The 13801-nt window shown below is 44.3% G+C and overlaps 1 protein-coding gene across 1 annotated transcript in view; it reads left to right on the top strand.

Moving 5' to 3' along the window:
* tsnare1 (T-SNARE Domain Containing 1) overlaps nucleotides 1–13801 on the top strand; it is an 840454-nt gene that overhangs the window by 638036 nt on the left and 188617 nt on the right. Inside the window, exon 8 of the mRNA XM_085992448.1 lies at nucleotides 5058–5246. Within this exon, the coding sequence (XP_085848574.1) occupies nucleotides 5058–5246 (189 nt within the window). The remainder of the gene's footprint in view (nucleotides 1–5057; nucleotides 5247–13801) is intronic.

The raw sequence follows: 13801 nt of genomic DNA, 5'->3' as shown, positions 1-13801 counted from the left end.
ACTAAGAGCTGCTTAGGATGCCAGAAGGTCCAAAATGCACCACCACATGCCCCTCTACACCCATGGGAGTGGCCCTCCTCTCCATGGCAACGGGTGCACATTGATTTCGCTGGTCCATTCATGGACTCAATGTTCTTAATATCAGTGGATGCTCATTCAAAGTGGCCTGAGGTGATAAAGATGTCTTCAACCACTACAGAGAAAACGATTGCAGTCCTACGGACCATATTTGCCAGAAACGGGTTGCCAGAGCAGATCTGCTCTGATAATGGACCACAGTTTGTGTCCGACGAGTTCCAAAAATTCATGAAAAGGAATGGGGTAAGGCATTACACATCCGCCCCGTATCATCCAGCCACCAATGGATTGGCTGAGAGGTTCGTACAAACCTTTAAGAAGGCGATAAAGGCCATGTGCGATGAGGAAATTCCACTACAGCATAAGATGGACAATTTCTTATTAGCCTACCGAAACGCGACACATGCAGTTACCAACCAGACCCCGGCCATGATGTTCTTTAACCGAAGGTTGAGATCTCGTCTGGACTTGCTCAGACCAAATGTGCGAAGAAATGTTGAGGACAAACAATTCCAGCACATCAACGAGAAGCCGACAAGGAGCTTCAATGTAGGGCAACCAGTCTTGGCCCGGGATTATCGAACAGAGAAGTGGCAACCCGGAACGATATGTAAAAGGCAGGGGCCATTAATGTACACAGTGGATGTCGGGGAGAACATTGTGAGACGCCACGTCGATCAGATCTTAGCATCACAGGAATGCGTCAACCCCATGTCTCGAGTACCTGGGGATGAACCCGACATACCGGTCGTATCTACTTCAGACCCAGTAGCAGTGGAACCCGATGAACTACCCGATGAAAGGGGGTCAGAATCGCCTCTGCACCAAGAACAAGAACCTCCGGAAAGGCGCTATCCCGAAAGGGTCAGGAAGCCGCCCCAAAGACTGAATCTATAAATGGACTTTTGTTATTGAATGTACATGTAAAAATGTAATTGTTATTTGAATATTAAGGGGGTATTATTAATCTAAAAAGGGAGGAATTGTAGTGTATGTGCTTTTAAGTCAGAACTACTTTTTACAGCTCCTGTATATTGTAGTACCGGCAGTGACCACACCGGTATATAAGCTGTGCGCATGCCTCTGTACCCCAGTCTAGAGATTACCCTCCTCCAGTAAAGACCTGTTATTTGTTTATGTACAGCATCCGTGTAATTATTTATCCACTGAACCACGGATCTAACAATGACCATCACCATTCTGTGGTGTTTTTTTAAAAATATCTGTTTGGTGTTCTGTTTCGTTTTATTGCTTGGTCGTTTCTGTTTAATCTGTAAAAGATCACAAATAATTTTGTTTCTGAACATAATAGCAGCATTTCTATCTGTTAAATTTACAGAGAAGGAGGAGCAGGAGTAGGCCATTTGGCCCCTTGCGCCTGCTCCGCTATTCAATGCAATCATGGCTGATCATCCAAATTCAGTACCCTGTCGTGCTTTCTCCCCATATCCCTTGATCCCCTTAGCCTTAAGAAATATATCCAACTCCTTCTTGAATATATTTAATGATTTGGCCTCAACTTTCTTCTGTGGTAGAGAATTCCACAGGTTCACCACTCTCTGGGTGAAGAAATTCCTTCTCATCTCTGTCCTAAATGGCTTACCTCTTATCCTTAGGCTGTGACCCCTGGTTCTGGACTCCCCCGCCATCGGGAACATCCTTCCTGCATCTAGTCTGTCTAGTCCTGTTAGAATTTTATAAGTTTCAATGAGATCCCCTCTCATTTTTTTAAACTCTAGCGAATATAAGCCTAATCGACCCAATCTCTCTTCATACGTCATTCCTGCCATCCCAGGTATTAGTCTGGTGAATCTTCGCTGCACTCCCTCCATGGCAAGAACATCCTTCCTCAGATAAGGTGACCAAAACTGCACACAATACTCAAGGTGTGGTCTCACCAAGGCCTTGTACAACTGCAGCAAGACACCCTTGCTCCTGTCCTCGAATCCTCTCGCTATGAAGGCCAGCATACCATTTGCCTTCTTAACCGCCTGCTGCACCTGTATGCTTACCTTCAGCGACTGGTGCACAAGGACACCCAGGTCTCGTTGCACTTCCCCTTTTCCGAATCTATTGCCGTTCAGATAATAATCTGCCTTCCTGTTTTTGCCACCAAAATGGAGAACCTCGCATTTTTGTAAATCCATGTTGACTTTGTCTGATCCTGTCACTGTTTTCCAAGTGCTCTGCCGTTACATCTTTTATAATGGACTCTAGCATTTTCCCCACTACCGATGTCAGGCTTACCGGTCTATAATTCCCCGTTTTTTCTCTACCACCTTTTTTAAATAGTGGGGTTACATTAGCTACCCTCCAACCCATGGGAACTGTTCCAGAGTCTATAGAATTTTGGTAGATGACCAGCAATGCATCTACTATTTCTAGTGCCACTTCCTTAAATACCCGAGGATATAGATTATCAGGCCCTGGGGATTTATCGGCCTTCAATCCTGTCAATTTCCCTACCACCATTTCCCTACAAATACTGATTTCATTCAGTTCCTCCCTCTCATTAGACCCTATGTTCCCCGACATCTCTGGGAGTTTATTTGTGTCCTCCTTTGTGAAGACAGAACCAAAGTATGTATTTAATTGGTCTGCCATGTCTTTGTTCCCCATTATAAATTCCCCTGATTCTGACTGCAAGGGACCTACGCTTGACTTTACCAATCCTTTTCTCTTCACATAGCTATAGAAGCTTTTACAGTCAGTTGTTATGTTCCCTGCAAGCTTACTCTCATGCTCTATTTTCCCCCTCTTAATTAATCCCTTTGTCCTCCTTTGCTGAATCCTAAACTGGTCCCAATCCTCAGGTTTGCTGCTTTTTCTGGCCAATTTATATGTCCTCTCCTTGGGTCTTATGCTATCCCTAATTTCCCTTGTTAGCCAATGTTGAGTCACCTTTTTTGTTTTATTTTTATGCCAAACAGGGATGAACAAATTCTGTAGTTCATCCATGCGATTTTTAAATGTTTGCCATTGCCTTTTCACTGTCAATCCATCCTAGCCAACTCGCGCCTCATACCATCGTAGTTTCCTTTATTTAAATTCAGTACCAAAGTCTCTGAATCAACTACTTTACTCTCCATCTTAATGAAGAATTCCATCATATTATGATCGCTCCTCCCCATGGGGCCTCGCACAACAAGATTGCTAATTAATCCTTTCTCATTACATAATACCCAGTCTAAGATGGCCTGATCTCTTGTTGGTTCCTCAACATATTGATCCAGGAAACCATCCCGTATACACTCTAGGAAGTCCTCTTCCACAGTATTGTTACTAATTTGTATGTAGATCAATGCAATAAGGCTGTTGTCAAGCAAATCGTAAATCACGTTCAATAAAGAACAACCCCACTTAGGCCTGTGCATGCAGTTAATCATTACTTACACCCAACTGGGCAAATTTGCCAGCTTTAGACACTACTTCATAGAATCACACAGCACAGAAGGCGGCCATTCGGCTCATTGTGCCTATGCCGGCTCTTTGAATGAGCTATCCATTAATCCCACTCACCGGCTATTTCCCCGTAGCTCTGCAAATGTCTCCTTTTCAACTATATAGCCAATTGCCTTTTGAAAGTTACTATTGAATCTGCTTCCACCAGCCTTTCAGGCAGTGCATTCCAGATCACAACTTGCAATTGATACCTTTTGACAAATGGAGCTGGTTATAAGGGATAATTCTGCAATGTGCTTGAAGGGAGCGCAGGTCGGAGATGGACCGACAAAACTGTAGCCTTTATTCTCCTACGTATGCTCCCTGTGAAAGCAGCGCCCTCTTGGGAAACGCGGAATTCACCCGATAGTCTTTGCAGAGCTAAAACAACCTCTATTCACCTTTTTGAAACATGCAAGTTATGATTAGTTGGATTTTTGACTTTATTTTCTTCCCAGAAAGGATATTGGGATTGAGTTATGTAGAAGTGTTGTATTTTAAAACAAATTGAATTTCACACTTTAGTTTTATTTTTAAAAAAAGACGGCCTAGCCTGCAGGCATTGAAGATTTGCTTTAAAGACAGACGGGTCAGTTTGTGGAATAACACAGCTCACCGTTTGTTTCAAACTGGTACATTAGGATCAATGGCCTTATGCCAGGCGCATTAGCCAGAATGGCCCCCATTCATTTTGAGACCAGCAGGAGATCTTTATTTTATACCGAAAGGTGGAAGGAGAGGGAGCTGTGCATTTGTTTTCATTGACAGGCCAACTGGGACATCATTAACAGGGAGAAAGTCAACATCACAACCCTCTTCTGGCCCGGAATACAGAAAAAAGGACAAAGGGATACATAGGCCGGCAGCTTGTACATAGGCAGAGATTGTGAGATGGTAGTCATGGAGTCCTAAAATGGAATCTGAACTGCAACCACGTCACTTTCTGCAGTTAGATGTTATCTGGAAAAAAAGGTAATGCCAAAAGTAAGTAGGTCATCCCGTGAAAGGGACAGGGTGCGTGGTTAATTATTTTTCCACATTTTTCAAGGAGATTAAATGAGGTAAATGGAATTTCCTTTGATGGTTACTCTGTATGTACCCTAGCTGTCTATAAAATAAAGCAGCTTAACAGTCCATCTCTTGTCTCAGTTAGTGTTTCATTCCACCTTCAACCAGATTGTAGAAGCGCACATGAGGACACGTGTGAACGACACAATATCCAGTTCCCATCATAAGGGAGTCCTACTGTTACATCCTTGGGTTATGCTACCATACAATTAGATCTGCTCGATACGGGCACCCTCTTGAATGCTTAAGGAAGTACCCAACGCTGCTGTATCCGAGAAACTAACCAAGACAGACATAAAACCTGTAACAACATTTTACAAAAATCATACTTTATTGATAAGCGATGCAATGTGTGTTATTGTGGCGGTTTTGGCTTGTCATAATGTCAATGATAAGGGCATCTTTTGCAAGGCTCTGTCATTATTTAAGTTTTGGAACTAAAAGATGACACGGAATTCTCCTTATTGCAGATTGCCAAGAACCCCTTTACAGAGATCAGCGATGAGGACGAGTTCCTTGGCAGAGGGTCCAGCAAATGGCAGGCCGCGGTTGAAGCTCCAGATCTGGCTCAGGCCCAGAGCCAGGCTTTCCTTTCGGAGGTCACAGAGGATGAAGTGGAATCCGTAAAACAAAGAGAGGAGGCAATATTACAGATTGAGGTGAGCGACCGCACCTGAGATGTTTGGCCACTGTTGGCTATTGCAGAATTTGCATTTAACAACTGTCATAGCCACAACCAACACTAGGTAGGGCAAGAGGTGGGATGATGGCTTGGGTTCCGACATTTGTCATGCTGCCATTGAACGTTCATTGGAAGCATTAATGACCCAGAGGTCAGCAGGGAGACATAGACTACCACTTCAAAATTCAGACTCTCGGGGCGTGATTTTAACCCTACCCGCCCGGCGGAAACCTCCCTGGGTGATTTCCTCGCCGATTTCCTGCCGACTTCACGCCAGTCCTGATTTTAACAAGCTCCTCTAAGCAGGCGGCAAAGGCACCCACAAGGACCTTGTTTAAATATGCAGATTGGGCTCCGATTACATCATCAGGCCCCGATTGCAATTTTAACTCTGGCCTGCGTGGGGAAGCCTTTCCAGGCACGGGAAGACAACGAGAAGACGATCCGGAACTAGAAGATGCCGTTTAAGGAAAGTTGAGCCCTCCTCTGTCCCAAGGCTCCTACCCGCCTTCCTTCCCTTCCCTTCGGCAAGACCCTCCCGAAAACCCCCTCCTCGTGACTTGCCTTCTCACCGACGAACATTCCTTTAGTGCTGGCGGCCTCCTGCTCCCTGAGTCCCGCCCTGCCGGCCAGCTACCGCTTTCCACCCGTAACCGGTGGCCTGCAAATGAGGCCTAGCGGATAAGATCACCCAGGTCTCACGCTGCCAACTTCAGGCACATTTGCTTGCCCCTCCCCCCACCCACCCGAATCCCATTCCCAGTTAAAATTCCCACTTCAGTGTGAGGTTTAGAGAAATTTCTTGGCACTTCAGGCTGCCCTTAAACTGAATCTCCAGAATCTGATGGAAGATTCCCCAAGTCCTATTTTTTTTAAAGTGTTATAAACTACAAGGATTACCTCGTGACAAACTTATGGCAAGACTCCAAATATAGCGCCACTCTCCCCAGCTCATATCGTACAGACTATCGGCATATTTAGTGAGAGTCCAGGCTTTTTTGAAAAATGCATGGAAAGCCATTTTTTTTTTTGTTGACAGCATAGTAAGAGGAAACAAGAATTGCCTCTGGGAGCCAAAAAAAAGTCATGTGCTATCATGAACTGGTACATGCTGGTGACAGCAGTGTAACATTAGAAATATTTATAGCGGGAAAGCTGATCAACTACAGGAAACTTTGGTTTATCCGGAGGTTGTATGTCCGGAATACTCGATCTAACGGCAAAAATCAGGAGCCGTTTTCAATAAGTTTTTTTTAGATCTCGTTCTTTTTTTTTCCCAGTCAGGCACTGCAAGGTCTGCAGCTACAGCAACAGCTTCAGCTAGAGACGCTTGCAGCTGCAGCCGACTCTTTAGAAGCTGTTGCTAAGCAACAGTGTTTGTTGTCAGATACGGAGATGAAAACCTCCGTATGCTTCAACATTAACTTTGTATGTCCGGCAGTTTTGATAGATCGGCAACACGCCGGTCCCCTTGGTGCCGGATATCACAAAGTTTCCTGTAACTCACAACAACAACAACTTGCATTTATATAGCGTAGTAAATCGCCCCAAAGCACTTCACAGGAGCGTCATCAGGTAAAATCACCAGCAGCAAAATCATGGATTATGGTTTCTTCATGACTGGAGAATGCACAGTGCAATATGGCTATTTACACATGTTATATACTTTAAATGGATCGTTTTTACAGTAGTTTGTTCCTGCCTTTATAAAGGTACAGCATCGGGACCCTTCTGACTCCTGATTTATTTAATCTATTCTATAAATTATATGGAAGTGATTGGAATCGTCTTTTGGTTTCTTCAACTGTGCTGTTAGAAACTGAGATGCTTCATGCTGATGCATTCCTTTGCTTTGCACCTTTGCTGGTGATGTATTTATATATCTGGGACCACTGAATGGAAATCTCAAGCCAAGAGGAAATTATGGGACAATGTCTAGGTTCATGTCGATATAAAGTAGCTCTTGGGCATTTGACATCAGCCATTTAAATACTCATTGGCTGTGATGCTGCATGGCTTGGCAGCAAAACTCTGACAGTGATCAGAAGAGACGCAGTAAGTTTCCTCTGTGCGTTAGGCGCGGTTTCAGCATGTTTACACTGTCAGGACACATAGCAAACAGACAGCTCTTCCCTAATTCTCCTTGACTATAGCCTGGATAAGTATTCGGAAAGCACTATTATATTCCTTTTCTAACCCAAAAATGCAGAGTGCTTTTTGGTGTAATGCATCATTCTGTTACTTCTGCCGGCCAACATCATCTTCTCTCCCTCCCTCTCTCTCTCTCAATTTTATATACTACTGTAGAGGCATTTGGATGAGGCATTAATCCGAGGCCCCTTCTGCCCTCTCGGATGCCGTAAAAGATTTTAGGAGAGTTTCCCCGGTGTTTTTGCAATCATTTATTCCTTAACCAATGGCACCATAAACGGATTATCTTGTCATTTTCTCATTGTTGGTTGTGGGACCTTGCTGTGTGCAAATTGGCTGTCGCGTTACTTACATTACAACAGCCACTCCACTTCACAAGTATTTTATTGGCTCTGAAGCGCTTTGGGAAAAACTGAAGTCGTGAAAGGCATTATATAAATGCAAGACCTTTCTTTACTATACCAATTGCTCCTATGAACTTTCCTATCTTAATCCTCTTCGCTCCAAACTTGTCATCCTACACAATCTTCAGCCTCTCTGCATCCTCACTAACTCACTCTTTCCTAGAACCTTAAAACTAAGGAAATTTTGCCCCATCCTGTCCTCTAATCTACTAGCTTGATGTCACCTAAACAATGCTACTTGCTTTATTTTGTCTATTCTTTTCAACCTTGATAGTTCTCGATCTTTACTTAAGTTCCTCAATAATAAAAGAATAAATACTGGTTCAAATCAAAAATTCATCAGAAAAATGACTTAAAACAACAAGATCATTAACTCAATCGGTTATCCTTGGGGCTGTTTAAAAATTGTAATTACAGTATTTTTCTCCTTCTGCTGATCTACTATTTCTTTCAGTATTTTGGTCTAATCAGTGAATACTGATCGCGTTAGGGGCAAGGCCAGCATTTATTACCCAACCCTAATTGCCCTTGAGAACCGCTGTTCTTTGTAACAATTGAGTGGCTTGCTAGGCCGTTTCAGAGGACAGTTAAGAATCAACCACATTGCTGTGGGCCTGGAGTCACATATAGGCCAGACCAGGTATGGACAGCAGATTTCCTTCCCTAAAGGACATTAGTGAACCAGATGGGTTTGTACAACAATCCAGTAGATACTAGCTTTTTATTCCAGATTTATTTAATTAACTGAATTTAAATTCCCCAGCTGCCGCGATGGGATTTGAATTCATTTCTCTGGATTACTAGTCCAGTGACATTACCAATACGCCACCGTTCCATGTGTATGCAAAACATTACTCTCTATGCTGAGGTGGGGCCTGACATCCTCTTCCTGAACCCCACCTACCTTGAGGCACATTTTTTCTTCATTGCAGAGGATGCAACCTCAACCAGCTGCCGTGGGATTTGAACGCATGTCCCCGGATGATTAGCCCAGGCCTCTAGATTACTAGTCGAGTAACATAACCACTATGCTACTGTTCCCGATTAAATTTAACTTCAGTGGGAATGCAAGTCTGGAAATTAGGCTGTGTGATATTATCATTGTATTTATGCCAGACTCCTCGGTCCAGTATTTTAACACAGGCAGATTTATTTCTCCACTAAAATAGCAGAGAGATGAAGTTAATATATTAAGTGCGATGTTGCAACCTATAGTTAATAACTCCGTGATCTTGCCACTTTTAACCGTGGAAGTGTTAAATTATTTTTATTTGCACTGTCGGCCTCACTAACTAATTCTCCCAAATGATATCATCAGCGTTTACTGTATAAATATTTAAGAGTGCTGGACAAAAAAATACAAAAGGAATAGAATCTCAGCTGAGAAGGTGATATTAAGTTAAAGCAGCGAGAAATATATCAAACCTAACAGCAACAACAACCTGCATTTATATAGCAGCTTTTACGCAGTAAAAAGGAAATAACAAAGGGATGGAGAATGAAGGTGGTGAGTGAAATAGAACTTCCAGCTGAATGGGGGGAAGAAAAATAAGAGTGAACTGTTTTTCTTTTCTCTGACTAATAGAGCTTAAAGAAAAAAATGGGCACTGAAGTCAATATACGGCACACTGAATTTAAGGGCACGACAACTACTTCAGCAGCCCTAGGCTAGGCAAGGGGAACGTTTAGCCAAGCTCCCTGATCCTGACCCCTGCCGGATAGTTTGTGCCTGTGGATGTAAATGCGGGTGGAATTGGGCCGACCTGCACTGCCCTCCATGGTGGAATGATCTGCCAGCACGCATTGTTTTGGCTGCCACCTGAAGAAAATTGAAGCTGTGTCGCCACGATCTCTTCTCACAGCTTGGCAGCCTTTGCTGTTTGCAGCGGATACTAGCCACGGGCAGAATGGAAAGCATGAAGTAATGAACCACAACACCTAGAACGCCGTTCGTGCACCTGCAAATTGCGTGAACTAAACTACGCACAATCGTTAATTAGTCCTCCAATTCAACGCGACCAATTGGAACCCGTTTTTAAACTGGGCCTCGTTGATGAGATTTGTTCTTTATAGACTAAAGAAAGATATTTATCCAGTATCGACATCCCTACAGATGACTAAACGGTTAGATTTACCCACGCTTTTTATTATTGGTTTCTAATTTTGCACCAGTAGGAGTATATCCCAATACCAGCCAAGCACAACTCATTTGTTGTCATTAGTTATTGTATCACAAGGAGGAAGATCACAGACCAACTTCACACACATGAGCAGCACTGTCTTATTGTAACAGATATTGATCAGAGAGTGGCAAAATAATACCAGTACTCTGATAACTAGATTGAAGCATGGAGAAAGACTGATTGCAGTCCTTGCCCTTTTCTCACGATCTAAACACAGTAAAGGTCATAAATCCAGAGTGCCCTCCAGTCACTAATCAGCCTTCTGTTCTCCGCCAAGCCTGTTTTAGTTTGGTAAATAGCTTAAATGGCAGTCTATGTATTAGAAGGTCAGATAGCCTGTCTTGACCAACAACTCAGTCCCAACATTTGAACTGGCAGGCTAGACACAGCAAATACAGTTCAGTAACTTTGCAAAGCAATTAAAGTAAACATAAAATAAGAAAGAAAGACTTAGATTTATATAGCGCCTTTCACGACCTCAGGGCATCCCAAAGCACTTTACAGCCAATGACGTATTTTTGAATTGTAGTCACTGTTGTAATGTCAGAAACAGGGCATCCAATTTGTGCACAGCAAGCTCCCACAATCAGCAAAGTGATAATGACATTCCAATGTGATAGTGATGATTTCAAGGATCTGCAGATCTAGCCATTTTTCAAGGTGATCTTCTACGTAACCTGTACTCTGTTGTGCACCTTATACCGTGAACCTCATTATTCACCTCACTTGTTAATGGGTTTGTGACCCATTAATGAAGGTTTGAAACTGAAATTTGAGAAAAGCACTCAAAGATAAATCTGATACTTTGTGTGAGTACGTGTGTAATTCAGTCTGTCCTTTTTCCAAGAATCTTTTAAAACTCCAAGCTTTTTAAAAAAAAATGATTTTAAGAGGGAGAGCGAGGGGACAGTGATCATGAGAGGGAGGGAGAGTGAGGACAGCGATCGGGAGAGAGAGAGTGAGGAGAGGGAGGAGAGGGAGCGGGAGGATTGGGAGAGGGAGAGGAAGGACAGCGATCGGGAGAGAGAGAGTGAGGATCGGGAGAAGAGAGTGAGGAGCGGGAGAGTGAGGACAGCAATCGGGAGAGGGAGAGTGAGGAGAAGGAGAGGGAGGATCAGGAGAAGGCGAGGGAGGACAGCGATAGGGAGAGGGAGAATGAGGACAGTGATCGGGAGAGGTAGGGTGTAGTGATCGGGAGAGGTTGGGAGCAGCGATCGGGAGAGGGATGGGACAGTGTTCGGGAGAGGGATGGGACAGTGATCGGGAGAGGGAGGGGCCATCGGGAGAGGTAGGGTGTAGTGATCGGGAGAGGTTGGGAGCAGCGATTGGGAGAGGGATGGGACAGTGTTCGGGAAAGGGATGGGACAGTGTTCGGGAGAGGGATGGGACAGTGATCGGGAGAGGGAGGGACAGTGATCGGGAGAGGGAGGGACAGTGATCGGGAGAGGGAGGGGACAGTGATCGGAAGAGGGAGGGGCAGTGATCGGGAGAGGAGGGGACGTGATCGGGAGAGGGAGGGACAGTGATCGGGAGAGGGAGGGACAGTGATCGGGAGAGGGAGGGGCAGTGATCGGGAGAGGGAGTGACACTGATCGGGAGAGGGAGGGGCAGTGATCGGGAGAGGGAGGGGCAGTGATCGGGAGAGGGAGGGGCAGTGATCGGGAGAGGGAGGGACAGTGATCGGGAGAGAGAGGGGCAGTGATCGGGAGAGGGAGGGACAGTGATCGGGAGAGGGAGGGGACAGTGATCGGGAGAGAGAGGGACAGTGATCGGGAGAGGGAGGGGCAGTGATCGGGAGAGGGAGGGTCAGTGATCGGGAGAAGGAGGGACAGTGATCGGGAGAGGGAGGGACTGATCGGGAGAGGGAGGGGCAGCGATCGGGAGAGGGATGGGGCAGCGATCGGGAGAGTGATGGGCAGTGATCGGGAGAGCGAGGGTGGGTGATTGGGAGGAGATCGAGCAAGGGCCAGCAAAGATTATTGATACTGCAGTAGAGTTGGGTGTCCAAAACGGAAAAAAGAACCTTTCCCCAAACTTAGCTTTTTGTTGGTGGCTTCCAGCGGTTTTCTCTGGTTAGGTCACATGCAGCACAGTTTTACAAAGGGGGCTTCAAACAGGCATTAAGCTCCCTATTTGCTTATGCAAAGTGACTAATACCTGTTTCAGGTGCCAATCCTGGACGCTAATTTTTCTGCTACAACCAATATGGCGGGTGGCGCACTTCCAGCACATAATGAGCGTGCTTGCCTTGTCTGCCTTATTGGACATTTAGGTGCCCATTTTGATCCTGAAAATGAGTGCGGTGCCATCGAATGTCATGGGGAATATGTTTATATTTAATTGGATCCATAAAATTAATTTGGGTTGGTGGTGAGAGAATGTACAGAGAATGTGTAACAAGGAAATGTGGGATATAATATATCTAATCATGAGTGTGGTCTGCATCTGGCCAATGAAATTATGATCAGTCTCGCAAATCAGATATAGATCAAATTCCATGACTTTTGGTCATATATTCCATTGTCACCATACAGCACGTGAACAATTAAAGAGAAAATGCTAAAAGTTCAATGTAAATCGCTGTACAGCTTGTGGATGGTTTCAGTGACGGCACTGCACTTATTTTGTTTTCTTGCTGCCATCTGCCCTTAATTGTGACGCCATTGCCCTGAAATAAGCAGAAGACTACATGGAGATGACCTCTTCATGTGTTATGAAGTATGATAATCAGATGGCTTGGATATTACATTTCTTATTCTGTTTCCTCCTTAGGGCACTTATGCAAAATGATGCTTTCAAATAAGAAAGGACAAAAAAAGAATAGTAGCTCACTTAGGGGCAGAAAACGTTAGTGGGAGTGGTATATAGACCTCCAAACAGTAATGCGGAGGTTGGGGATGGCATTAAAAGGGAAATTAGAGAAGCGTGTAATAAGGGCACAGCAGTCATCATGGGTGACTTTAACCTACATATAGATTGGGCTAACCAAATTAGTAACAATACCGTGGAGGAGGAATTCCTGGAGTGATTACGGGATGGTTTCCTGGACCAATATGTCGAGGAACCAACTAGAGATCAGGCCATCTTAGACTGGGTATTATGTAATGAGAAAGGATTAATTAGCAATCTTGTTGTACGAGGCCGCTTGGGTCGGAGCGATCATAATATGATAGAATTCTTCATTAAGATGGAGAGTGAAGTAGTTGACTCAGAGACTTCGGTCCTGAATTTAAATAAAGGAAACTACGATGGTATGAGGCGCGAGTTGGGTAGGATTGATTGGGGAATGGCACTCAAAGGGTTGACGGTGGATAGGCAATGGCAAACATTCAAAGACCGCATGGATGAACTACAGAATTTGTTCATCCCAGTTTGGCATAAAAATAAAACAAAAAAGGTGACTCAACCGTGGCTAACAAGGGAAATTAGGGATAGCATAAGATCCAAGGAGAGGACATATAAATTGGCCAGAAAAAGCAGTAAACCTGAGGATTGGGAGCAGTTTAGGATTCAACAAAGGAGGACAAAGGGATTAATTAAGAAAGGGAAAATAGAATATGAGAGTAAGCTTGCAGGGAACATAAAAACTGACTGTAAAAGCTTTTATAGATATGGGAAGAGAAAAGGATTGGTGAAGTCAAGCGTAGGTCCCTTGCAGTCAGAATCGGGGGAATTTATAATAGGGAACAAAGACATGGCAGACCAATTAAATACATATTTTGGTTCTGTCTTCACAAAGGAGGACACAAATAACCTCCCAGTGATGTCGGGGAACATAGGGTCTGATGAAAGGG

The sequence above is a fragment of the Somniosus microcephalus genome, chromosome 7 (assembly GCF_052327205.1).
Source record: "Somniosus microcephalus isolate GS21.2 chromosome 7, FLI_Smic_1.0, whole genome shotgun sequence".
Taxonomy (NCBI): Eukaryota; Metazoa; Chordata; class Chondrichthyes; order Squaliformes; family Somniosidae; genus Somniosus; species Somniosus microcephalus.
Note: the sequence above shows the minus strand (reverse complement) of the source record. Positions and strands in the feature narration are given on the sequence as shown.